General features: G+C 39.2%; 1 protein-coding gene across 1 annotated transcript in view; it reads right to left on the bottom strand.

Annotated features, from left to right (window-relative positions):
* The window catches only part of gad3 (glutamate decarboxylase 3), a gene marked incomplete at its 5' end in the record, with an annotated part of 29,162 nt that extends 5,022 nt beyond the window's left edge, over window positions 1-24,140 (bottom strand). The window contains 12 exons of the mRNA XM_039602375.1: window positions 1,239-1,317; window positions 3,398-3,462; window positions 6,711-6,827; window positions 6,904-6,958; window positions 7,314-7,393; window positions 8,460-8,575; window positions 9,257-9,369; window positions 13,012-13,102; window positions 16,386-16,521; window positions 19,531-19,637; window positions 20,291-20,321; window positions 24,093-24,140. Coding sequence (XP_039458309.1) covers window positions 1,239-1,317; window positions 3,398-3,462; window positions 6,711-6,827; window positions 6,904-6,958; window positions 7,314-7,393; window positions 8,460-8,575; window positions 9,257-9,369; window positions 13,012-13,102; window positions 16,386-16,521; window positions 19,531-19,637; window positions 20,291-20,321; window positions 24,093-24,140 — 1,038 coding nt within the window. The remainder of the gene's footprint in view (window positions 1-1,238; window positions 1,318-3,397; window positions 3,463-6,710; window positions 6,828-6,903; window positions 6,959-7,313; window positions 7,394-8,459; window positions 8,576-9,256; window positions 9,370-13,011; window positions 13,103-16,385; window positions 16,522-19,530; window positions 19,638-20,290; window positions 20,322-24,092) is intronic.
* Window positions 24,141-27,237: the final 3,097 nt, after the last annotated feature.

The raw sequence follows: 27,237 nt of genomic DNA, 5'->3' as shown, positions 1-27,237 counted from the left end.
AATAGGACTGTCAGCTGTGCACCAACCTGACTGCTGCACAACCCCATTAAGAAAGAAGGAAATTCCACCAATGAACCCTGAAAAGGCACACCTGTGAAGTGAAACCATTTTAGGTGACTAAATTATGAAGCTCACTGTGAAAAGGCCAAGCCACTGTCAACAAAGCAAAGGGTGGCTACTTTCAAGTAATCTGAAATTCAAGACATATGTTTCTCTTCTGGCTCTTGGCGCAGGCGGTCGCACTTTTCTCCTCTCCCTTCCCTTATCTTACCTGCTTAGCTTCTTGTGTCCTTGTCTTGTCTTGTGTATTTTCTTACTCTTTCCCTGGAACACTCTCTCACAGTCTGCTCTCTAAAACCTAAAATAGGAATTATGGATTTGATCAAATGGTCCCTGAATGCAATTGACACCCAACGAGAAGTCTGGGCTCGGGTGAGCCTGAGTGTCCTGGAGGAACTTTCGCTGCCGGATACACGATGGACGGGTGACATAACTGGAGGGTCGTGTGCCTGGCGGGACTGTCGATTGAGGACATTGAAGACATCTACCTATTCGGAACCATGATAACAGGGTTCTTGCTGATCGGAGCTGGCCTGGCCCTGGCTTATCGAAGATTAAAGAAAGCGGAATCGGCTGTTCAAACCCCCACAAGGCTGCCCGCTGTGATTGAAACGATGGGACGAGTCACGAGTTCTCAAAATAGGCTCATTGAACGCAGCACGGATAAGATCTTGGAGAAGCTTGAGGCTGCCGTGAACACTCAGAATAAGACCTCTGAGCGAAAATTGGATAATATCTTGGAGAAGCTCACGGCAGTAGTGAGTTCTCAGAATCTGCTCTTTGAGCGCAAGACTGATAACATCATGGAGAAGCTCACGGCTCTCCAACAGGAGCTTATCAGTCCGGTTGTTCTAGCAGTCCGACCAGTGTCGGACTGCTAGAACAACTTTGAAACTCACATGAGTTGTTCCCACTAAAGTAAAAACCAACATCATTTCATGCGGCTACCACTTCGGCGCCAGCTGTGGTCTCAAGGCTGGAGCTGAACAAAACACCCTGATAACATAAAACATCACAAACATACTTATTTCTTAATGTTCTAAAAACATTTTATAGCAATTAACCAAACAGTCTTGGAAAAACTGAAGCCCACACATCTGCTTCATTAAAGTGGTCAACAGAGGAAAATACAGACTGACAATAGCAGTCTTGACTCCAGATTAAAGCAAATCTCTTACTCTTTTCTTGACCAGTATGGCAGAGCACTGCAGAGGGACACCCATCATCTTGTGTGGATTCCAAGTCACTGAACATGCTCTGAAAATGAAACAAAAAATAAACAGAAAACAAAAATATGTGGCACATAGTTGTGGTAGACATAAAAAAAAAAAAACCTCACAAGGGTAGTAATTTTTAGTATTTATACTGCAATGTGTATGTTTCATATTAGTAGTTTTTATTTTTCCTCTCCGTCAAGTCTGTTCCCTTGTACTATGCAGCAGGTGGAGGTGTGCATTGTTGATCAGGACTTAGTGGCCCAACCAACCTGAGGTGTATTCCAAGAAGCAGGTTAAACTAACAACTGGTTTTCTGTTCCAGAAAAAGGGTTAACTTAACCAGTAAATGAGGTAACGTAAAGCAGTTTCAGTGAATCTACCCAGGTACCAGTGACTCAGAACCAGATCTACCCAAAGGTATCAGACTCCATAATGGATCAGCAAACTGGGTCTGTGTTGGAGTCCACTTGCAAAACAGGACAGATCTTAAACCAATTGTGGATGAGGCGAAGCTGACTCTAATTCAACTCTGTCATTTCATTCCATCATCCAATCCAGATCTGTTCTGGATCCATTTAGAATGGCTTATTTGTCCCAAACCCATGGTATGTGAGCGCCACTGATGATGGCTTTCTTTCTGTACTCACACATGTGCTTAACTCTGCATGGACAAACTCATTGAACTAATTCAATGGGTTGACTGAATTCTGATCAGGTCTTCTGGAACAGAAAACTCAGAGTTGCCGACCTTGGAGTTAATCAACTTATAGTTTGTGTTTGTGTTGCAAATGTCTCTTGGATAGGCCTCTACTCAAGGTTTATTGTTACTGTAATTTGATGTTGTTTTTGTTTGTTTGTTGTTGTTTTTTCTTCTGAGATCTTTTCCCCACAGCTGCAACTGCCCAAAAACAATTGACTATTTCTCTGCAATTACAAACTCTGTGTAAACCATCTTGTACCCAAATAAAGCTTACACTTGTGAGACTTAACCAGATGTGCAAGCATCAGAGCAGATGCCACTGGATAAAACACAAAAATATATAGGAATTTTTCTTGGCCTGGTCTTTTTATAGCATATAGCTCCCTTGAAAATATGCTACAGTAGATCAAAAACTGAAGAAAACAATGAATCAACATATGGACATTACCTGTGCAAAGATTAATGCTGCTGCGGTGAAGCAATCTGGTATTGAATAGCAAAAATTAGGCTTTCTTGGCAGAGGTCATTTTTGGGGGAAAAAAAGAAAACAGTGGCCGAAAACACTATACACAGCGGTACACTGGTGTGTAATAAGCAAACAAATAAGGCAGAATAGTGGGTGTACCTTACAATAGAGAGAGAAAATAGAGATTTTTTGTAAACTGATATTGAAGTACACTTCCTGCACAGAGATTCTGACCTTTCTATGGATACCACACATGTCTATATTTAAATAACAGATTTGGCGGTACAGCCAATTAAACCAGATGTTCTCCCTTTCACCCCCGGGACAGGGAGGCATTGGAAAAGATGTGTTTGCTTAAATTTGACCTTCTAATGTTGTGGTGAGATTGCACTGTTGTGTCAGTGGATACATGTGAAAAACATATGAAGAAGATCTTGCAATAGGATGTAAATTGTCACAATCTTGTTGAATCTGCTAATATTTTTGTTTTTCATTTTGAAGTTTGACATCAGATACACAACATTACCTTTACCGGTAAAGTCTTTTCTCAGTTTGTGCAATGCACACACTGAGTTTACCTTCTATGAAATTTTGGGAGGCCTCAAAGAGAGGCTCAGTAATAAACACAGATGGCTTTTCCATATGGAAGGACAGTTAATAAAGGAAGGGTTTCATTGTGTGCTAGATAATAAAAAAAAATGACGCACTTCAACCACTCTGTACTAACACGATGCAATATTCAATCATATAGAAACATAAATGCTTCCTGTGGTTAAGCTGGATTGTGAGTATGTTATTTTCTTTTCAGTTCAACTAATCATTATGTTCAGTGTCATTTGAAACCTTGCTTTGCTTTATTGTTGAGCTGGCTCTCAAATTGCTTGTTGGCTCTTAATAGTGGTGTTCCAGTGGAAATATGCTGTGTGAACTGACTGGGAATATTTGGATAGATACCGTTCAATGCCCTGCAGTTTCATTCTGTGTCTGTCTGACATCAGCAGGCCTCCACCCCAAGCTGCCTGGAGGGATAGAATCAAAGAACACAGATAGACAGACCAGCTATGTTTCTACAAATGTGTTTCTAGAATTTATTACACACCCCTTAAAACTTGACTATTTAGATTTGGGAGCAGGAAGTGTAAATTATTGGACTGTGTACTACCGAATATTCAATTCAATTCAATTCAATTTTATTTATATAGCGCCAAATCACAACAAAAGTCGCCTCAAGGCGCTTTATATTGTACAGTAGATCGCACAATAATACATACAGAGAAAAACCCAACAATCATATGACCCCTATGAGCAAGCACTTTGGCGACAGTGGGAAGGAAAACTCCCTTTAACAGGAAGAAACCTCCGGCAGAACCAGGCTCAGGGAGGGGCGGGGCCATCTGCTGTGATTGGTTGGGGTGAGAGAAGGAAGACAGGATAAAGACATGCTGTGGAAGAGAGACAGAGATTAATAACAGATATGATTCGATGCAGAGAGGTCTATTAACACATAGTGAGTGAGAAAGGTGACTAAAGAAGAAACACTGTATGCATCATGGGAATCCCCGGCACCCTACGTCTATTGCAGCATAACTAAGGGAGGATTCAGGGTCACCTGGTCCAGCCCTAACTATATGCTTTAGCAAAAAGGAAAGTTTGAAGCCTAATCTTGAAAGTAGAGATAGTGTCTGTCTCCTGAATCCAAACTGGAAGCTGGTTCCACAGAAGAGGGGCCTGAAAACTGAAGGCTCTGCCTCCCATTCTACTTTTAAATACTCTAGGAACAACAAGTAGGCCTGCAGAGCGAGAGCGAAGTGCTCTAATGGGGTGATATGGTACTACAAGGTCATTAAGATAAGATGGGGCCTGATTATTTAAGACCTTGTATGTGAGGAGCAGGATTTTGAATTCAATTCTGGATTTAACAGGAAGCCAATGAAGGGAAGCCAAAACAGGAGAAATATGCTCTCTCTTTCTAGTCCCTGTCAGGACTCTTGCTGCAGCATTTTGGATCAGCTGAAGGCTTTTCAGGGAGTTTTTAGGACATCCTGATAATAAAGAATTACAGTAGTCCAGCCTGGAAGTAATGAATGCATGAACTAGTTTTTCAGCATCACTCTGAGACAGGATATTTCTAATTTTAGAGATGTTGCACAAATGGAAGAAAGCAGTCTTACATATTTGTTTAATATGTGCATTGAAGGACATGTCCTGGTCAAAAATGACTCAAGGTTCCTCACAGTGTTACTGGAGGCCAAGGTAATGCCATCCAGAGTAAGAATCTGCTTAGATACCATATTTCTAAGATTTTCAGGGCCGAGTACAATAACCTCAGTTTGATCTGAATTAAGAAGCAGAAAGTTAGCGGCCATCCAGGTCTTTATGTCTTTAAGACATTCCTGCAGTTTAACTAATTGGTGTGTGTTACCTGGCTTCATGGATAGATAGAGCTGCGTGTCATCAGCATAGCAGTGAAAATTTATGCCATGTCTTCTAATGATGCTGCCTAAGGGAAGCATGTATAATGTAAATAGAATTGGTCCTAGCACTGAACCCTGTGGAACACCATAATTGACCTTAGTGGGTGAAGAGGACTCTCCATTTACATGTACAAATTGGAGTCTATTAGATAGATATGATACAAACCACTGCAGTGCAGTACCTGTAATACCTACAGCATGTTCTAATCGCTCTAATAGGATATTATGGTCAACAGTATCGAACGCAGCACTGAGGTCTAGCAGGACAAGCACAGAGATGAGTCCACTGTCAGAGGCCATAAGAAGATCATTTGTAACCTTCACTAAAGCTGTTTCTGTGCTGTGATGAGCTCTGAAACCTGACTGAAACTCTTCAAATAAGCCATTCCTCTGCAGATGATCTGTTAGCTGTTTGACAACTACTCTTTCAAGGATGTTTGATATGAAAGGAAGGTTGGAGATTGGCCTATAATTAGCTAAGACAGCTGGGTCTAGAGATGCTTTTGAGTAAAGGTTTAACTACAGCCAGCTTGAAGGCCTGTGGTACATAGCCGATTATTAGAGATAGGTTGATCATATTTAAGATTGAAGCATTAATTAATGGCAGGACTTCTTTGAGCAGTTTTGTAGGAATGGGGTCTAAAAGACACGTTGATGGTTTGGAGGAATTAATTATTGAAGTTAACTCAGAAAGATCAATTGGAGAAAAAGAGTCTAACTTAACATCGATGGTACTAAAAGTAGCTGTAGATAATATTACATCTGTGGGATGATTATTGGTAATTTTTCTCTAATGATAAAAATTTTATTTGTGAAGAAGTTCATGAAGTCATTACTAGTTAACGTTAAAGGGATTGTTGGCTCAGTAGAGCTCTGACTGTTTGTCAGCCTGGCTACAGTGCTGAAGAGAAACCTGGGGTTGTTCTTATTTTCTTCAATCAGTGACGAATAGTAAGATGTTCTGGCTTTTATGGAGGGCTTTCTTATAAAGCAGCAAACTATTTCTCCAGGCTAAATGATGATCCTCTAAATTTGTGACACGCCATTTCCTCTCCAGCTTACGAGTTATCTGCTTTAGGCTACGTGTTTGAGAATTATACCACGGAGTCAGGTACTTCTGATTTGAGGCCTTAGTTTTCACAGGAGCTACAGTATCATATATAATATGATGTCCTTGTTAGTAAATGATCAACATATTGATTCAGTCTTCCTTACAGAGTACAAAATTGGTTATGGCAAGATGAATATGAGTCAAATGTGACTCTAAGTCACATTTGAATGCTTTATCAGATAAATGTTCTTGTGAATTGGCGCTATGTAAATAAAATTTAATTACACTGTCTCAAAAAGTACTTTAAATGTTATAAGTAGCAGTAATTTGAAAACTTACACAACATCAAATTTATTTGCATGAAGCTAGTGGTTTGCACACAACACTCGGAAATCTGTACTTCCTGATTTTAGATTTCAGATTCTCTTTTCTCAAACACACAAAAGGGCAAATAAAACTGGTGCATGAAAGACTCAACTCAAATGCATAATACACTTATATATAATATACAATTATGCACAAAGAGAGACTGGTTTGAGTGTATATTGTATTACTCCTGAAGTAGGTGCATAAATCTATTTACATAGTCCAACCATGGACTCTAAATCATACTGAAGACAAAAAGCAAGTATGCACAATGTAATGCATTTGATTTCAGGGAAACATTTTGGTGTAGGTCAAAGGTTACACTGTAAATAATGTCCTCTGTGTGAAAGCAAGGAGAGGTGTAGAGAGCACTTACATCAACGTGCATCCAGAGTGTGTGTGAGTGGCAGATGTCTGCAATGGCATTAAGGGGATCAAAGGCTCCATACACAGTAGTTCCTGCTGTGGCATTCACATAGAAAGGAACCAAACCCTAGAGAGAGGCAGGGATTTGTACTGACAACGATTGTTTTTACTGATGTATATTTTAAAAAACCTTTCATTCATACCTTTTCTTTAGCTGTGGCAATGGAAGTCTCAAGTGCTGCAGGAATAATTTTCCCTCTTAAACAAAAAGTGGATAAATGTTCAGTACATTGAAATGTGCTATTCCCTTTCATTAATCTATAACACATGAAAATCAAATCTATTTATGCCAAATATATGCAATATATTTTAATATAGTGTATCAGAATCAGAGGAAATTATGTAATATAATGTAAGACACACATCACTATAAAATTATTATTATTGTCTTTTGTTTTTTAATATCTATGAAACATAATATCAAATATCTTCTCCTATTGGAAATGTTTTAGCAAAACATATAAATGAATACAGAAAAAACTGGGACAGGTGAGCAAACATGTTTGATTAGGCCAGGTTAATGTCAGGTGTGGTTAACATGCAGCTTACTCACCTTTCATCACATTTCACCACAACCACATTCTCGGTGCCGATGCCCAGCACAGCTGCAGATTTCTTTACTGAATAATGACTCTGAATAGAAGGAGAGACAGCCTTTCATCTTTATTTGTCTCACTTCAATATCAAGAAAAAAACTTAACCCTTTGATTCAACTGAAAGAAGTGCTCATAGTGATTCCATTAAGGCATTTGCAGGTGCTTGTTTATATTTATTATTCTGTAATTCTGTTTCACTTGTGCTGCACACAAGCAGGATATTGCACTGACAAAAACACTAAACCATAAACAGTGCAATGCAAAGGTTTTGAGCCAGTGCCACCCTTCGTTTCTTTTTCATTGGCATAGTTATGTATTTTCACTTTGCTTCCAAAGAACCCAATTTTCCTGAAATTCTTATGAGTGCTCATCTTGAGCAGCTCAGCTTTCTGAGAGTCTTTTAAAGTTTAGTTCATCACACCACTTGATGCTGGCCTATGTACCATTCAAGCCCAAAAAGGGCACCTAGTTCAGCAGATGAACCAGGAAGCCACCTTCTTGACAGCCACTCTGCATGTTTAACATAACAATAATATTAAATAGTAACAGCATATCTGGAAACACACAATGGGAAAACTATCAGTGATGAGCAGGCTTCCCAGTAACCGTGACCTTATTGTTGAAGCAGCTCTTGACAGTGAACAGAACAAAAGACAGACAACATTCAAAGTAGACCTTTGAATGGATTTCTGAAGACTACTTAAAGAAATCTGAAGAATGCCTTCCTGAGGGAGTTCAGGCTGTGCTGAAGAATTAAGGTACTCTTACAAAATAGTGATATTCATTTTTTTATTTTAGAATTGTAGAAACTCTGGTTTTTCTTATATCATATTACCTATATGTTTCCCTTTATGTTTGCACATTCTTCACTGAACCTATTTCCAACTTTCCTAGCAAAATACAAAGAAATGGGGGGTGGCTTGAAACTTGGATTGTAATTGGACTGAAGTACTGTAACTTTTTTTGGAGGTCTTATTAAACGCAAAAATGAACATCAGTCATGTTAGACCAGAAACAATGCAAGAAGTCTAAATAATGCCACTTTCATGTGACCCTGCAGGGCTTACGCCCATAGATTGAAGGAGTGTGCGAGTTATGATTACATGTTCTGACGTGAACATGGCCAGCCGAGGCAGAGCTCCCATCCCTCTGGTCTTCACCTCTGGGTAGAAGTGATATCTGGCCAAGAGGATGCTATACAGATTGGATATCGTGCCTCCTATAGAAAACAGAATGCACAGTTAGTCTATTGTATACCTTTCTTTAACTACTGACACTCTAAAATGCATATATTGTACCACCATTGTGGCAATGTAGTTTTGGAGTCACAAAGTCAGCACAGTAAGAAGACTCAAAAACATGGATGGGTGGTAAAAAAAAAACAAAAAACAAAAAAACAAGAAAAAACCACTGGACCTTGACAGCTTGTCATTTATTTCTTCCTTTTAATCAAAATGTTAATTTGAATTAACATTCTATAGCCTTCAATGTATGCGTATTACTATTCTAATAACAGAAAATCTAATTTCATTTTATTTAGGTTTAAATCAAATTTAGGGTTAGTACTAATTAACAATCATAATGAATATGTCCTATAATCTCAACCAGATTTTAACCCAAACCATTTCCTTTGCTCTTTGTGGATTTCCATCCCTTTATTAGAACAGAAATATCTCATCATACAATAACAGTAATCAATCAAATCAATTTTGTATTGATTTGTGAAGAGTGTGAAGAATTCCCCTTAGTGCATAAAATAACCACAATATATAAAAAATTAGCTTTATCATTCATAGAGGTCAAAGGTTCAGGTTTTTTCTTTAATTAGTCAGTTATCCATATCTAAAGGTGTTTACTTTCAACTTATTGAAGCAGATTTTTGTCATATCTGTTTTTTTACCTGGACAGAAGAGTCCGTCACCCTCATCATCAGCCCACCCCACAATGCTTCGCATTTTTTTCAGCAGAACCTCCTCAATGAGGAGGAAAACAGGCGAAACTTCATATGTGAACCTGGTAAAGAAATGTACATTCTAGAATTACATAGAAATGTAATTCTATTACAAATAAAGCCTGTAAAATAAGCAGCTTCTCGCAGCCAGTTTTAACCAGTTAGATAGCTGCACATTCTCATATAAAACTCTGTGAACTCCAAGGGGGGCTACTCTCTTGTGAAGACTGATTGCCGCTAACTGGTTTACAGCCTGTGGTTTTCTGAACAAAAGAGATTCATGCACATGATAATATTTAGTCATTCAATGCCTGCTTTAATAAATAATAATTGAAGAAAGAAGTGTTTTACTGGTGATTCCTCAAGGTGGATACACAAATACAACAGCACCCTGACTGCCATTAGGTATTAGAAAGAAATCCTTGGATTGTCAGAGCCTACGCTGGTGCAGTGGGTCCTGGGTTCCTCATGGTGCACAACAATGCCTCATATGCCTTCTGTGGCAAGCGTATGCATGCTTTTCCCGGGGAAGAAGGAATTAATATCACTTACTGGCCCACACACTCACCTGATATGAATCCAGAAAAAACCCTTTATTACATTATGTTTCAATGCATCTGATGCCACCAGATTGCACCTTAGACTGTCCAAGGGCTCAGTGATGCCCCGGTCTAGGTCCATCATCTCGTTAGGAGCAGGCCTGTTGCTACTATGAGTTGCTTTCATTTATTTCCGGAAAAATAGATTAGATTTTTTTGGGTGCCTTTGAATTCAGCCCTCTGTAGCTTGATCCATCAAATCCATCATGACGCAGCATCCTTTTGTTCTTAAAACATTCTGTTCAAAACACCTGGTGTGTTTTCAAAGTGTTCCTCCATTTTTTTTGTATATACATACACTAGTATGTAAGTTTACACACACTCATCGGCATCAGTGTAATGGTAATTTCAATTGTTTCTTCAAACACTTCTTTTTCCAGGTTGAAATGATTGTCCATATTTATTTAATGAATTATAAATTCAAATCACAGAGGAGGGGCCTGAAAGCTCAGGGCTCTGGGCTCTATTAGGGTGATATGGTACTATGAGGTCTTTAAGATAAGAAGGGTCTTGATTATTCAAGAGCTTGGGGACCTTGCAGTTGCAACAAGATTTCAATCCATTACAGCTTAGTGTGTCACCAATAGTGTCCTTGGTGAGTGTGGTCTCAGCTGCATTCAGATCATTAACAAGCAGAGGTCAAAGGTCATTTTATATTTCTTCCATTTCCACCTTCTCACCAAGCTTTTCACTGAAGGTCTTATAACAAATTCCAGCCTGCCGCAGGTTTATAAGCTTGTCACTGATGTTCCTTTACAATTTTTTAGAATTGCCAAGTTGGAATGGAACAAACAGATTTTGTGGACAGCTTTCTACATTTAACAACTTCCAAATCCAAATCCAATTTATTTATATAGCACATTTAAAAACTTTAAAAAGTTTGCCCAAAGCGCTGTACAAGAACAAAGCAATAGATAAACCCACTCACACTAAAACACTCGCATAACCAGTGTTGGGGAGTAACGGAATACATGTACCGCCGTTACGTATTTAGAATACAAAATATGAGTAACTGTATTCCGTTACAGTTACCGTTTTAAAAGGTGGTATCCAGAATACAGTTACTTTGTTGAAATAAATTGATTACACGGCGGTACTTCCCTGTTTCATATTGTCGTGGGTCAGGACTGTTTGGGTTTGTTTGACAGCTACGTTCTGTTGTACCAGGCGGCAGCGTTACGGTTGCCATGGTTACAGGGTGACGCTCTCTCTCTGCGTGTTTCCTGGGTGAGAGAGCGCTTTTTTGTTGTTGTTGTTGTGCTAAGCTAATAGGCAGAATGCTACAGGCATAGCTCTAAAGCATGTAGCATCATGGGCAGTGTAGTCCGTGCTGCAGCGAGAATGGACTACCGTACCGTTATGTGTCTGTGAGCGAGGGAGGGAGAGAAAGGAAAAGTCCGAGCTGTCACGGAGCAAAAACGGGAGCTGGAAGCATGTAAATATAATAATAACCACTGCAGCCAAGAAGAGTGCCTGACGAGCCCATTTGTAAGTAAGCTATTAAGATTCGACTGTACGCTGTGTTCGTGTTTTCCTCCGGAAACAATAAGTTCCGTTGGAGCAGCCTTTCAACGCCTCTCTCTGTCTCTGGCAAGCAAAGTTGATCCAGACAACAAAGTAAAGCTAGTTTTCGGCTACCAGCCCGACACGGAACCCACCGTATTAGCCAGAGGTCCCTTTACTACTGTTCGGACCCGCGGACCTTCAGTAACAGTAATAAACAGTGTTGGGAAGGTTACTTTTAAAATGTATTCCACTACAGAATACTGAATACATGCCCCAAAATGTATTCTGTAACGTATTCCGTTACGTTACTCAATGAGAGTAACGTATTCTGAATACTTTGGATTACTTAATATATTATCGTGCTGTTTACAACTACGTGAATGTACTATTGCTGTGATTTATTACTGATACTGAAGGTCCGCGGCTACGAACAGTAGTAAAGGGACCTCTGGCTAATACGGTGGGTTCCGTGTCGGGCTGGTAGCCGAAAACTAGCTTTACTTTGTTGTCTGGATCAACTTTGCTTGCCAGAAACAGAGAGAGGCGTTGAAAGGCTCCAACGGAACTTATTGTTTCCGGAGGAAAACACGAACACAGTGTACAGTTGAGTCTTAATAGCTTACTTACAGCTGGGCTTGTCAGGCACTCTTCTTGGCTGCAGTGGTTATTATTATATTTACATGCTTCCAGCTCCCGTTTTGCTCCGTGACAGCTCGGACTTTTCCTTTCTCTCCTCCCTCGCTCACAGACACATAACGTGTAATGGTAGTCCATTCTCCCTGCAGCACTGAGTACACTGCCCATGAGGCTACATTCTTTAGGGCCATGCCTGTAGCATTCTGCCTTTTAGCTTAGCACAACAACAAAAAAGCGCTCTCTCACCCAGGAAACACGCAGAGAGAGAGCGTCACCCTGTAACCATGGCAACCGTAACGCTGCCGCCTGGAACAACAGAACGTAGCTGTCAAACAAACCCAAACAGTCCTGACCCGCGACAATATGAAACAGGGAAGTACCGCCGTGTAATCCATTTATGTCAACAAAGTAACTGTATTCTGAATACCACCTTTTAAAACGGTAACTGTAACGGAATACAGTTACTCATATTTTGTATTCTAAATACGTAACAGCGGTACATGTATTCCGTTACTCCCCAACACTGGTAATAAATCACAGCAATAGTACATTCACGTAGTTGTAAACAACATGATAATATATTAAGTAATCCAAAGTATTCAGAATACGTTACTCTCATTGAGTAACGTAACGGAATACGTTACAGAATACATTTTGGGGCATGTATTTAGTATTCTGTAATGGAATACATTTTAAAAGTAACCTTTCCAACACTGCGCATAACACACCTTAGTTCTATAGAAAATCTGTCCATTAGGCAGCCAGGAAGCCTAAAGGATTTTCTGTGAAGAGGCCAAAATCCCTCCTGAGATGATTTCTACTGTGCTTCTCTGGGTTTCTCCACCAAGTACTAAGTCATGTTTTGAATGGAGATCGCATACTTATTTCACTCAATATTTTTACTCAATGACATGCAAATCAATGTATAACTTTTGTGTAACGTGACTTTTTTTGAGATCTTACATGTTCGTGTTGGCTGTTGAGGTCAACCACTCGCCGGCCACACCAATCACATCCAAACCTGAAGAGAGCTGATTGAAAAAACGTGGATGACCTGAAAAAAGTAGGAAAGGAAAAATTTGTGTATATATAGTTTTATAGTGGGGGGGGCTTCTGTTTGGGGTTTATATATATGTGTTTATGCTTATGTTGCGTATGTGTATGTGTGTGTTTTATAAAATAATGCATAATACTTTACTACTAAGGTTTGACATATCTTGTGTGCAACACTTATGGGAAGATGAACAACTTTATTGACTGACCAACGCGTTTCAGCTTGTGGCCTTCATCAGGGTCATAGTAAAACATTGTAAAAGATTGCTTAAATACAAGACAGGAAACAGAAAAAAATCAAATTAACCAATCACATCTTCATAGATAGATCAGCTGACATATAACAGGTAGGTATTGGTTAATTGGTTAAGTCACACCCATGTAAATACTGGACTAGATCATTACTGATGAGGACGGGGGGGGAAGACATAATCCCCACCTGTCTCAAAATAACACATGCGTGAAATACATAAGAAGAATACTATGAATATACCAAAAATGAAAAAGCTAAAAGGATTACAAAGGACAGCATTTAATTAAAAAAGTAGGTTGGTGCAGTAGTTGAATTAAAAAACAAGAGGATGTCATCACATGGGAACACATTTGTTAAAAGGTCCTTATTTATGTCTCTAAAGTGTCAATGGTTTTGTCACTTATAGGGTCTTTGAATGATTTAACATTTTTGGTGTATTGACAAATAATGCATGACCCACACATGAAATTACCTTGCAGGTTATGGCTTATCAGGGTTTTACCTGGAGTATTAGTGTCCTGGCAAGCTCTAACAGGCCTATCTTTAATATTCCTTCCTCTCCTGTAGGTTATCATTGGTGGTTCTTTAAAGGTACCTAATAAGTTTGGGTCATTTTGAAGGATATGCCAGTGTTTTAAAATTATTTCTTTAATTGTTCTGGTTTTTGGTGTAAAGGTTGTGCAGAAGACAAGGTTAAGTTTAAGTTTTGGAGATTTCTTAGTTGCTAAATAGAAATCCCATCCGAACCACCTCAAAAAGAGTCTCCCTGTAAGCCAACTGATTAGACTCAAGCGTATCTGTGAAATTCTGGATGAATATAATGAGAGCAAAGAAGAGATGTTGAACAAATTTAAAGAAAGAAAGTACAAAGAGGACTGGTTAAGATCTGCAGAAGAGAAGGTGAATTCAGTAAGCAGGGATTTCTATTTAAAAGATCGAATTAATGAACACAGAAGTTCAACCAAGAGGAATGATCTATTCAATTCAATTCAATTTTATTTATATAGTGCCAAATCACAACAAAAGTCGCCTCAAGGCGCTTTATATTGATAGATCTAACCAGCTATGTTGCAAGACACTTCAATGATAAACATCCAAATTCACCATTATCTTTTTTTTAGGCATTAAAGCAATTAAACTAACCAACCATTAACTAACCGTGACTTAACCAATTAACCAATACCTACCTGTTATATGTCAGCTGATCTATCTATGAAGATGTGATTGGTTAATTTGATTTTTTTCTGTTTCCTGTCTTGTATTTAAGCAATCTTTTACAATGTTTTACTATGACCCTGATGAAGGCCACAAGCCGAAACGCGTTGGTCAGTCAATAAAGTTGTTCATCTTCCCATAAGTGTTGCTGGACTTCCTGCATTGTGAATTCTTTCATCCTCTCCATGCACCTTGGAAGTAGTTGAAGTTGTGCCAGAATTTTTTGTTGTGCATTTATGCATCTCCAATGAAATAAAGACAACAAAGAATATGATTAAAGATGTACAGTAACAGAAATGTCCTTCATTATTCCCTGTAACAGGGAAGCCTGGTTCTACCACCAGTCCCTGTTAAAAGGGGTTTTTTCCTTCCCACTGTCACCAAAGGTCCTGCTCAGAGGGGTCACATGATTATTGGGGTTTTTTCTGTATTCTTTTAGGCTCTTTACCTTACAGTATAACGCACCTTGAGGCAAGTGTTGTTGTGATTTGGGGCTATATAAATAAAACTGAATTTAACTCATCTCTGACTATTGTCTAAAGAATATTTAATCAATTTCTTTCTAACAACCCACATTCCGTTAACCAATACTTTTCATACCTATAGTGGTGCTCTTAAGGCATCAGATTGTTTGTTTGGAAACACTGACATAAAAAGACTAACTTTGGTGCATGCATCATCTTACAGTATTTCCGCAGCTGCCATTTAAAAGAGGATTGTGTGTGTGTGTGTGTGTGTGTGTGTGTGTGTGTGTGTGTGTGTGTGTGTGTGTGTGTGTGTGTGTGTGTGTGTGTGTGTGTGTGTGTGTGCTTGAGTGCATTGGGGGACTAAAATTTTCTTTGAATAAGTGCTACCAGCATGGCAGTGGCACAAGACTGCAAGACTTTGGTTTGGAGTGGCTGACTTGCCACCATGCCACGAAGCTGCCTCTGACTTTTAACCGTTTGGCTGTTGGTGAGTGTGTTGGGTAAAGTAAATTCAGTTTCCCGATGAATAATGCAGTGGCAATTTTTTAGACAGCATAGATAAAGTGCATAAGGTTGATTAGAGTGGTGTAGTGATTAAAGACACAATTCTCTTTTACTGGGCCTTCTCCACTCATGTCTCCTTGCAAGTCTCCTCAGTTAAAACATCGTCTCCATTAGAAGAAAAATTGAATCTGGATTTCAAATTTAGGATTGACGACTTTGATTATACCATATATGTAACATCTGAAAACATGAAATGTTTCGGTTATGAGATGGAGGGCCCTCTCATTCAGTCGTGTCCATAAAGAGTGGCGGGAGTGCTGTGCCCCCCGGGCTTGTTACCCACATCTGGTCAGAATTTCAGGTCAGTAGCATCTTTAGCAATATATTTTCTTAGAAAACTTGTGACGTGCCTAATAATTACTTTATCTGCTGTATACGAAAAATGCAGGAGAACTTGGACAGGAACGCTTTGCTAATAAAGAGAGTTTAAATCAAGGAAAAACATTTTCAGTCTGGTCTGGTGAGATCTTAAAAAACTCAATGTCACTATCATAGAAGCAGCGTCAGTGGTGAAATATAATAATGTATACCTTATTGATCCCCATGGGGAAATTACTCTCTTCAGCAGATTGCATGGCACGCTGAGCATATCCGAATCTCAAGTGATCCAGGTAACGTAATTTGCATAGAGACAAATCCTCCATTGTTAAGTGGAACAGAACTTCTTTGTTTTTCAAGTTGCAAAAGAAACACACGTGTGTAGGTGAGAACTCAGACCTGGCACGATAAACATGTTTTTAGTACTTTAGTACCTTTAGTCCTTTAGTACTACAGGTACCCCATACCTGTACTAACACCATATTTGAGGGTGTCTCTACAGTCCACTAGTAACTGCTCCAGAGTTTCTGGTTGGTCTGGCAGGTCAAGACTGAAGCCCTCCAGTCCCTCCTTTAGCTGATGAGGATGATGGAAGTCCAGCACCTATATGGTAGATACTATTTTTTACATTTTAAAATCATACACATTTTAAATCATACACATACATAAAAACATTTTCAAATCATGTCAATTTCACTTTAATATGGGGCCTCATTCTTCTATCATTTTATTAAGAATTACATTTTTTGCCAGTAGGTAGAAGTGAAAAGTGAGAAACTGGATTAACATCATACATGTGCTTTACGTAAATTACAAATAGACAAAGTGATTTGACGTTAATGACAATTATTTTAGTCTTTTAGATATTAAAGTCATTCTATAAACACAGAATAACCTGTAAAACTACTGTATATACACTACTGGCCAAAAGTTTTTAGAACACCTCAATTTTTCCAGTTTTTTCCAGTAATTTATTGCAATTCAAGTTGTTCAAGTCCAATGAATAGCTTGAAATGGTACAAAGGTAAGTAATGAACTAACAGAGGTTTAAAAAAAAAAAGGTAAGGTTACCTAAAACCGAAAAAGAATGTACATTTCAGAATTATACAAAAAAGTCTTTTTCAGGAGACACAACATGAGTTAATAATTTAAAGCTGTTCTGCAGTAAGGGAGGTTGATTATGCCTTAAAAGCTGGTTCTACTAATTCATACAGGTTTTTCAACTTTTCTGGATTACTTACAGCCCCCTCTGTCTGTCTAAAAGCAGTGTTGGAGCACACTGGTACCATACCCTCGTGAGCATCAGTTGAACAGTATTGTACTGCAGAAAGTAGTGTGTTGCTACAAAAATGGTGAGAAAAAGGCATTAAGTGATGTTGATCCAGTGCTTGTTACTGGGAAAACAGTGTACAGTTCTAGTTGGGAAGATCCCCACAGAAATGCATACAGGTTAATTATGCAGTCTGTGATGTTGTTGACGTTTTCCCCAATTGGATCACAGAGCGTGTCCCAGTCAGGAGTTATGCAGAGCCTTGCTGGCTTCCTGACTCCACCTCCTCACAGACTTGGTGGCAACAGGAGTGTGCAAAACAGAAAGTCCATGTTTTACAGTCAAACATACTGCTGGAAAAATGTCACAGTGGACTCCAGACTGGTATTACACTACTAAGAAGAATATTAGGACACTAATGGTTTACACTGAGGCTGAACGATTTATTGTTTTCTGATCAAAATTGCAATTTCAGACAAAGTGATCACGTGATCGCCAAAGCTGCGTTTTTTTGTAGCACTCCTAACTGACCCAGGATCTTTAGTTTTTTGATGGTTTTTTTTTAACACATACATGTCATATCTCTACCATCCTGCCAGGCTCACCAATCAGAAGTGGCAGCATGCTACTGGACAGGTCATGCTAACCAATCAAAACTAACCAGCCCCTTGTGCTTTGAAATCTGAACATGTTATGATGGCTTCAGCTGAACCAGAAGCGCAATTAGGAAATTTCTACGGTGGCCCTGAGAGGCCAAACGCACTGCAACTTAAGAAAACACCAGCAATAAGAAAAACGCTGCAAAAGCACACAGAACACAATGGAAATAGGAAAAACGACAACGGAAGTAGGAAAAAACAAAACAGAAACAGGAAAAACAAAAATAGAAGTAGGAAAAAACAGATTTCCAAAAGCACAAGGGAAGTGTTTCTGGGGAGAGAATAACCCAACGGACCAGTTGCAGGAACCCAAAACATGGTATGTGTGTTTTATCATGATTCATATAATACTGATAATGGATTTTTAGGCTAATAGTTAGGCTAACACACTTACCTCTCATCTTTTCTTTCCTCACAAATCCGATAGATCCTCCATTTCTTTTAAGTGTCTCCCAGCACTGATTATTTTGGTAATCAGTATTATATGAATTATGATAAAACACACCTACCCTGTTTTGGGTTCCTGGAACTGGTCCGTCGGGTTATTGTCTCCCAGAAACACTTCCCTCGTGCTTTTGGAAATCTGTTTTTTCCTATTTCTGTTGTGTTTTGTGTGCTTTTGCAGCGTTTTTCTTATTGCTGGTGTTTTCTTAAGTTGCAGTTCGTTTGGCCTCTCAGGGCCACCGTAGATTTCATCCTCAAGAAAAACAGCACGTTGGTCATTTGGGAGTATTGTGGGTTTGAGGCTGCAGACGTGCACCAGAAACAGGTACTGTGCAAAACCTGTCGCATTAAAGTTGCAACATGTAGCAGAAACATAACCAACTTATATTGGCACTTGAAAAATCACGACAGGCATTTGCACGAGGATTGCACGACAAAAAAGTCTGCTGAAAAGTCTAGTGAAAGTGGCGCTCAGGTTCATTGTAGCAAACAGTCTATAATTACTGCATCTTTTGATAGCTGAACTCTGTTTGATAAGAGCAGCAAAAGATATCAGGCGATAACAAATGCCATAACATATTACATTGCCAGGGACATGGTGTTTGTTAACACGGTCACTAAACACAGATTGAAAAACCTCCTTCGCATACTGGACAGAAGATATGTGATACCCTCCCACATCTACTTCAACTAGGTTGCCATCCCACAGCTGTACACAGAGTGTAAAGAAAAAGTGGTAACAGAGCTGAAAAATGTAGAGTAAGAATGGACATGCATGTTTCTTGTTAATAAATACATTTGAAAACACTTCTTGCCTTTAGTTTTCATCCTTACATCAGATCAATAGCTTTTAATGCTCTGATGGTATGATGTCATCTTCTGTGATGTTTGTAAATCTTACTGCACATTGTGAATTTAGTGCTGAAGTTTAATTTGAAGAATATCGTGAATTGAATTGAAATCATAATTAGATCATTTCTAAAACCATTCAGCCCTAGTTTACATATTAGTCTATCAAGTGAAAGATCACTAGTTGTATCCCGGGAGAAGACACAATCCCTTTGGGGTTGCACCAGGAAGAGTATTTGACTAGAGAAACAAAAAAAAAATTGGCAAATCAACCATGTGCCTGATCTGGCAAGCACTTGTGAATAAGGGTACCGCTGTATTCTGAATCATGTACAGAGAAAGCTACTTTGATTAAAGTACAAATGTTTAAAGTGATAATAGAAACAGTACCTTAGAGCTCCTCTGATTAGACTTGCAGATAAAACCCAACAAGATGTCGACCAGTTCCTGCAGAAATCCTCTGGTCATCTCCTCACCGCATGAAGCTGGGAGCAGGTCTGCACACACACACACACACACACACACACACACACACACAATCCTTTCATAAATGACAGGTGCCTAAATACTATTTGTTACTTGTAAGATGAAGCATGCACCAAAGCCAGTGTTTGCATTAAGAGCACCACTAAAGGTATGAAAAGTATTGGTTAATGGAATGTGGGTCATTAGAAAAAGAAATTGATTAAATATTCTATAGAAAATAGTCAGACATCAATTAAATTCAGTTTAATTAAATCGTTTTTATATAGCTCCCGATCACAACAACAGTCCATCTTTGTGGACAAGTTGTGGGAAGCCCCCAGGAAATTACACCTATCCCAGCATAACTAAGGGCTGGCTCAGGGCCGCCTGAAAAAGGAAAGTTTTTCATCCTAATCTTAAAGTAGAGAGGCTGTCTGTCTCACAAATCCAAATTAGGAACTAATTCCACAGAAGTGGGGCTTGAAAGCTGAAGGCTCTGCCTCCCATTGTACTTTTAAATATCCTAAGAACAACAAGTAAGCCTGCAGTCTGAAAAGTAAGTGCTCTATTAGGGTAATATGGTACTGTGAGGCCTTTAAGATAAGAAGGGGTTTGATTATTCAGTTACCTTGTAAAGTTAATATGGAAATAATATATGCTCTCTCCTTCTAGTCCCTGTCAGTACTCTTGCTGAAGCAGTTTGAATAAATTAAAGGCTTATTTCAGGGAGTTACTAGGACATGCTGATAATGAATTTCAATCTTCCAGCTTAGACATAATAAATGCACAAAATATTTTTTTAGCATCACTCTGAGACAAGATGTTCTAATTCTAAACTGGTTGTTTTTCTGGTACAGACTTGGCTCTTAAATATGATGCACAAGGGGTCAGGGCTACGGGAATGCCATTGTAGAAGCTTAATGTTTTTTGGGGGGGGGTTGCCTTATTCATTCTGCAATGAATGCAATGAAAAATGACCGATCGTTAGAAATGAATTGGAGAGACAACCATTAGTGTAAACAACTAAGTTCAGGTACATCCCCTTTTGTCATATGGACATACGCACACACCCAAGCATGCATGCAGGCATCCATGTGCACACACATACAGATACTTTGGGCTCCCTGGGAACAACTCCTGTGTTGGCAGTTCTCACAGACAGTTGCAACATTTTTTCAGTACTGAACCTTTCACATAGCATTGATGTATAATGTTGCTGTCACTTGGTGTTCACTCTCTCTGCGACAGAGTACCACTTCCTGTTCCAACACACAGTGGTGTTTTTGTGTAGCTTATCTGCGTAGCCAATTTAATTACAAACTTATAGATAACTTATTTAATTGGGTAATCTTCACGTGCACCATCTGTTTAGTCACTCGCTAATTATAGTCACAGTATTCACTCACTGTCTTTGGGGATTTGCTACCTTAGCTTAGCTCGTAGCCGACTCACTTGGAGCATGGCCTCTTCACCTGTCCCTCCTGCACTTTCCTGCTCATTGTATCAGATGTTTAGTTACTCCTTGGCCTCCTTTGACAGTAATGATACTTGTAATAAATGTAGCCTATTGGCAGCTCTGGAGGCCAGGATCACTGGATTGGAGACCCGGCTTCGTGCCCTTGAAATATCTGTAGCTAGCCAGGCCCTGCAGTCGGTGCAGTAGAAGATAGTGTAGACTGTTAGTACTCTAATTAATAACTGTACAACAAATCATAAACAAAAAGCTGTAGTTTAAATATAGATGTTGTTTTTAAATAAATTGCATGCTCAGAAAATGTTTTGTCTCACTCCCATTTCTTGTTGTTGCATGTTGAAGCTCTATACTTGTAACCTTGTTAAGATCCAACCATGCAAAATATGATTTTTATTATATGATAACTTCAAACGTCAGTTATTATGGCCCTGTGGTATTTGGGAGCCATATTCATGCAGACAGGAGCTGGACTTTAGTTTGATGTGCACACCATGTGGCCAATACAAATATAGATGGGATCATACCATTATGAGAAAGAAAGGGGGGCAGACATTTAGAAGACAGCTACACAGAGAGACGGGGGAGCCAGATTTAAATGCAAGCGGGTTGGGAAAAAGTAAAGGAACGAGCAAAAATGTAAAATGAGCAGCATCTGTCTGCATTTCAGTGACATTGGAGACTGCAAACCTAAGTGCAGAATTTATAAAATTAGGAGCTGGCTAAATATCTGTGTTTCCACCGTGGAGGACAAAAGGTTTCAAACTTGTTCAGGCTATAAACCCTGTGTTTATTCTCCCCAGTAGTAGTAAATGCATAAAAATAAGGATTTTATGAAAACACTGAATAAAGAATTATTTTCTTGAAAAACGCTAAATTGTACATATTGAATATTACATAAAATAAAGTATATATAATGACAGAGATGCAGAAATGTCTGCATGTACCAGAGAACCACGGCTCAGTGTCTGAGTGTCTAAATGAGTCTCACAGGCCTGAATGTGTGTTTGAAGCCATTTATAATTGTTAACTTGTTTGATCAGCTGCTCACCGCAAATAAGCACAAGCAGAAACTTTTAACTGTATTTTCACAAGTTTTACAGCTTTTCCTACTGATAAAAACCTCCCCTATGGTCGATCATAAAACACTAACTAAGCCATAAACAATGAAATGGCAGAAATGTTTCACTTTCTACTATAGAAATTTCCTTTTTTTATGACTACAGTTTAAAAAAGGGCAATCTGGGCAATGAACTACCAGAACCTTTTCTGTAATTTTACAGATTTATTTATTTAAGTTCAAAGTCTTGCTGACAGATTTCTTTCTTTGTCACAGCAGCTTTTTTTATTATGCAGAAAAACAGTTCAAATGTAACTTCTTTACACTGACAGAAGGTGTGTTTCACTGGTTCGGACCACTAAAGATCAAATTCAATTCAATTCAATTCAATTTTATTTATATAGCGCCAAATCACAACAAAAGTCGCCTCAAGGCGCTTTATATTGTACAGTAGATAGCACAATAATAAATACAGAGAAAAACCCAACAATCATATGACCCCTATGAGCAAGCACTTTGGCGACAGTGGGAAGGAAAAACTCCCTTTAACAGGAAGAAACCTCCGGCAGAACCAGGCTCAGGGAGGGGCGGGGCCATCTGCTGTGATTGGTTGGGGTGAAAGAAGGAAAACAGGATGAAAGACATGCTGTGGAAGAGAGACAGAGATTAATAACAGATATGATTCGATGCAGAGAGGTCTATTAACACATAGTGAGTGAGAAAGGTGACTGGAAGGGAAAAACTCAATGCATCATGGGAATCCCCGGCAGCCTACGTCTATTGCAGCATAACTAAGGGAGGATTCAGGGTCACCTGGTCCAGCCCTAACTATATGCTTTAGCAAAAGGAAAGTTTGAAGCCTAATCTTGAAAGTAGAGATAGTGTCTGTCTCCCGAATCCAAACTGGAAGTTGGTTCCACAGAAGAGGGGCCTGAAAACTGAAGGCTCTGCCTCCCATTCTACTTTTAAATACTCTAGGAACAACAAGTAGGCCTGCAGTGCGAGAGCGAAGTGCTCTAATAGGGTGATATGGTACTACAAGGTCATTAAGATAAGATGGGGCCTGATTATTTAAGACCTTGTATGTGAGGAGCAGGATTTTGAATTCAATTCTGGATTTAACAGGAAGCCAATGAAGGGAAGCCAAAACAGGAGAAATATGCTCTCTCTTTCTAGTCCCTGTCAGGACTCTTGCTGCAGCATTTTGGATCAGCTGAAGGCTTTTCAGCGAGTTTTTAGGACATCCTGATAATAGTGAATTACAGTAGTCCAGCCTGGAAGTAATAAATGCATGAACTAGTTTTTCAGCATCACTCTGAGACAGGATATTTCTAATTTTAGAGATGTTGCGCAAATGGAAGAAAGCAGTCTTACATATTTGTTTAATATGTGCGTTGAAGGACATGTCCTGGTCAAAAATGACTCCAAGGTTTCTCACAGTGTTACTGGAGGCCAAGGTAATGCCATCCAGAGTAAGAATCTGCTTAGATACCATATTTCTAAGATTTTCAGGGCCGAGTACAATAACCTCAGTTTGATCTGAATTAAGAAGCAGAAAGTTAGCGGCCATCCAGGTCTTTATGTCTTTAAGACATTCCTGCAGTTTAACTAATTGGTGTGTGTTACCTGGCTTCATGGATAGATAGAGCTGCGTGTCATCTGCATAGCAGTGAAAATGTATGCTATGTCTTCTAATGATGCTGCCTAGGGAAGCATGTATAATGTAAATAGAATTGGTCCTAGCACTGAACCCTGTGGAACTCCATAATTGACCTTAGTGTGTGAAGAGGACTCTCCATTTACATGTACAAATTGGAGTCTATTAGATAGATATGATACAAACCACTGCAGTGCAGTACCTGTAATACCTACAGCATGTTCTAATCGCTCTAATAGGATATTATGGTCAACAGTATCGAACGCTGCACTAAGGTCTAGCAGGACAAGCACAGAGATGAGTCCACTGTCAGAGGCCATAAGATCATTTGTAACCTTCACTAAAGCTGTTTCTGTGCTGTGATGAGCTCTGAAACCTGACTGAAACTCTTCAAATAAGCCATTCCTCTGCAGATGATCTGTTAGCTGTTTGACAACTACTCTTTCAAGGATGTTTGATATGAAAGGAAGGTTGGAGATTGGCCTATAATTAGCTAAGACAGCTGGGTCTAGAGATGGCTTTTTAAGTAAAGGTTTAACTACAGCCAGCTTGAAGGCCTGTGGTACATAGCCGATTATTAGAGATAGGTTGATCATATTTAAGATCGAAGAATTAATTAATGGCAGGACTTCTTTGAGCAGTTTTGTAGGAATGGGGTCTAAAAGACACGTTGATGGTTTGGAGGAATTAATTATTGAAGTTAACTCAGAAAGATCAATTGGAGAAAAAGAGTCTAACTTAACATTGATGGTACTAAAAGTAGCTGTAGATAATATTACATCTGTGGGATGATTATTGGTAATTTTTCTCTAATGATAAAAATTTTATTTGTGAAGAAGTTCATGAAGTCATTACTAGTTAACGTTAAAGGGATTGTTGGCTCAGTAGAGCTCTGACTGTTTGTCAGCCTGGCTACAGTGCTGAAGAGAAACCTGGGGTTGTTCTTATTTTCTTCAATCAGTGATGAATAGTAAGATGTTCTGGCTTTGCGGAGGGCTTTCTTATAAAGCAGCAAACTATTTCTCCAGGCTAAATGATGATCCTCTAAGTTTGTGACACGCCATTTCCTCTCCAGCTTACGAGTTATCTGCTTTAGGCTACGTGTTTGAGAATTATACCACGGAGTCAGGTACTTCAGATTTGAGGCCTTAGTTTTCACAGGAGCTACAGTATCCAGAGTCGTACGTAGTGAGGAGGTAAAATTATTAACAAGATAATCAACCTCTGTTGGAGTAGCGTTCAGATAGCTGCTCTGCTCTATGTTGGTACAGGGCATTGAAGATGATAACAGTGGGTGGATTATATTCTTAAACTTAGTTACAGCGCTTTCAGAAAGACATCTACTTTGATAAAGTCTACTCTCCACTGCTGTGTAATCAATTATTGTAAATGTAAATGTTATCAGGAAATGATCAGACAGCAGAGGGTTTTCAGGAAACACTGTTAAATGTTCAGTTTCTTTGCCATATGTTAAAACAAGATCTAGAGTGTGATTAAAGTGGTGGGTGGGTTCTTTTACATTTTGACAGAAGCCAATTGAGTCTAATAACAGATTAAATGCGATGTTGAGGCTGTCATTTTTAGCATCTACATGGATGTTAAAATCACCCACAATAATTATTTTATCTGAGCTGAGCACTAAATCAGATAAAAGGCAGTATGTGGCCTGTGATGTAAAATTAGTTTGACACCTCTAGTGCAAGGCAAGCATGTATAATTTAAACAGAACTGGTCCAACCATTGACCTCAGTGTGTGAAGAGGACTCTCCATTTACATGTACAAATTGGAGTCTATTAGATAGATATGATACAAACCACTGCAGTGCAGTACCTGTAATACCTACAGCATGTTCTAATCGCTCTAATAGGATATTATGGTCGACAGTATCGAGCGCAGCACTGAGGTCTAGCAGGACAAGCACAGAGATGAGTCCACTGTCAGAGGCCATAAGAAGATCATTTATAACCTTCACTAAAGCTGTTTCTGTGCTGTGATGAGCTCTGAAACCTGACTGAAACTCTTCAAATAAGCCATTCCTCTGCAGATGATCTGTTAGCTGTTTGACAACTACTCTTTCAAGGATGTTTGATATGAAAGGAAGGTTGGAGATTGGCCTATAATTAGCTAAGACAGCTGGGTCTAGAGATGCTTTTTAAGTAAAGGTTTAACTACAGCCAGCTTGAAGGCCTGTGGTACATAGCTGATTATTAGAGATAGGTTGATCATATTTAAGATTGAAGCATTAATTAATTGTAGGACTTCTTTCAGCAATGCTGTACGAATGGGGTCTAAAAGACAGGTTTGGACTTTTTGTCAGCCTGGCTTTAGCACTGAGGAGTTGTTCTTATTTTCTTCAATCAGTGATGAAAAGTAAGATGTTCTAGCTTTACAGAGCAACAGTTCTAGCTTTTATAGAGCCACAAACTATTTTTCCAGGCTAAATTTAAGGTCTTCTAAAAAACTTTAAGTTTATGTTTTCTGATTGTCATATACAGGTATCAATGGCACTGGCAATGAAATTCTTAGACTCAGCACCCCTCCATATTGCATGTAAAAAGCAAAAAGAAAATATTGCACATAAACTAAACCTAGAAAAAATATAAAGTAAATGTAAATAAAGAAAATATTTTTATTTAAGTACTAAAAAGTACTGTAGCAGCTGTAGTATAGAGGTAATGGTGTGTAGATGAACAGTGTGTACAATGAAAAAACTATCATGTCCAAACTGTCCAGTATCAGCAGTTCAGTAGCCCGATGGCTTGCAGGTAGAAACTGTTCCTGAATCTGCCGCTGTGGGCCTTGCTGCTCCTGTACTGCCTGCCTGACCACAGGAGGATGAAGAGTGTATGGCTTCACTGGCATCCACACATATGTGTTCTTATGGTCCAGGTAGTAAATGGTGGTGTGCAGAGCCAGCACTGTTGCATAATCTGTGGATCTATCTGGCCTGTAGGCAACCTAAAAAGGGTCAAGTGTAGCAGGCAGTGAAGATGTGATATGAGCTTTGACTGTATGCTTATAACCATGGAGGTGAGTGCTACTGGGCAGTCATCATTGAGGGAGCTCACACTGGGTTTCTTCAGAACAGGGATGATAGTGTTATTCTTGAAGCATGAGGGGACTACAGACAACAGCAGTGAGAGGTTAAACATGTCTGTGGAGACATGTGCCAGTACGTCAGCTGTATGGTGTCGCCATGTGGGGCAATGCAAGCAGTGGTACAGAACACCGCTGTAAACTCTCTGGGTGGATAAAATGGTGAGGCGAGGTGTTCACGATCAGGAGAGAACCCTTATGAAACTACTTGTACATCCACACACCACTGTTTTCTGCACAGATCACCTCCCCTGCACTTACCCAACTTCTTTGTACAGTCCTAGCGGTTATTGAAAGAACAGAAAGGTCCATGGGAACGATAGCCAAGTCAGGGACTGTGGGATCCA

This window comes from Oreochromis aureus, linkage group 18 (genome assembly GCF_013358895.1).
Source record: "Oreochromis aureus strain Israel breed Guangdong linkage group 18, ZZ_aureus, whole genome shotgun sequence".
Lineage (NCBI taxonomy): Eukaryota > Metazoa > Chordata > Actinopteri > Cichliformes > Cichlidae > Oreochromis > Oreochromis aureus.
The sequence above is the reverse complement of the archived record's forward strand: the minus strand, read 5'-3'. Positions and strand labels throughout refer to the sequence as shown.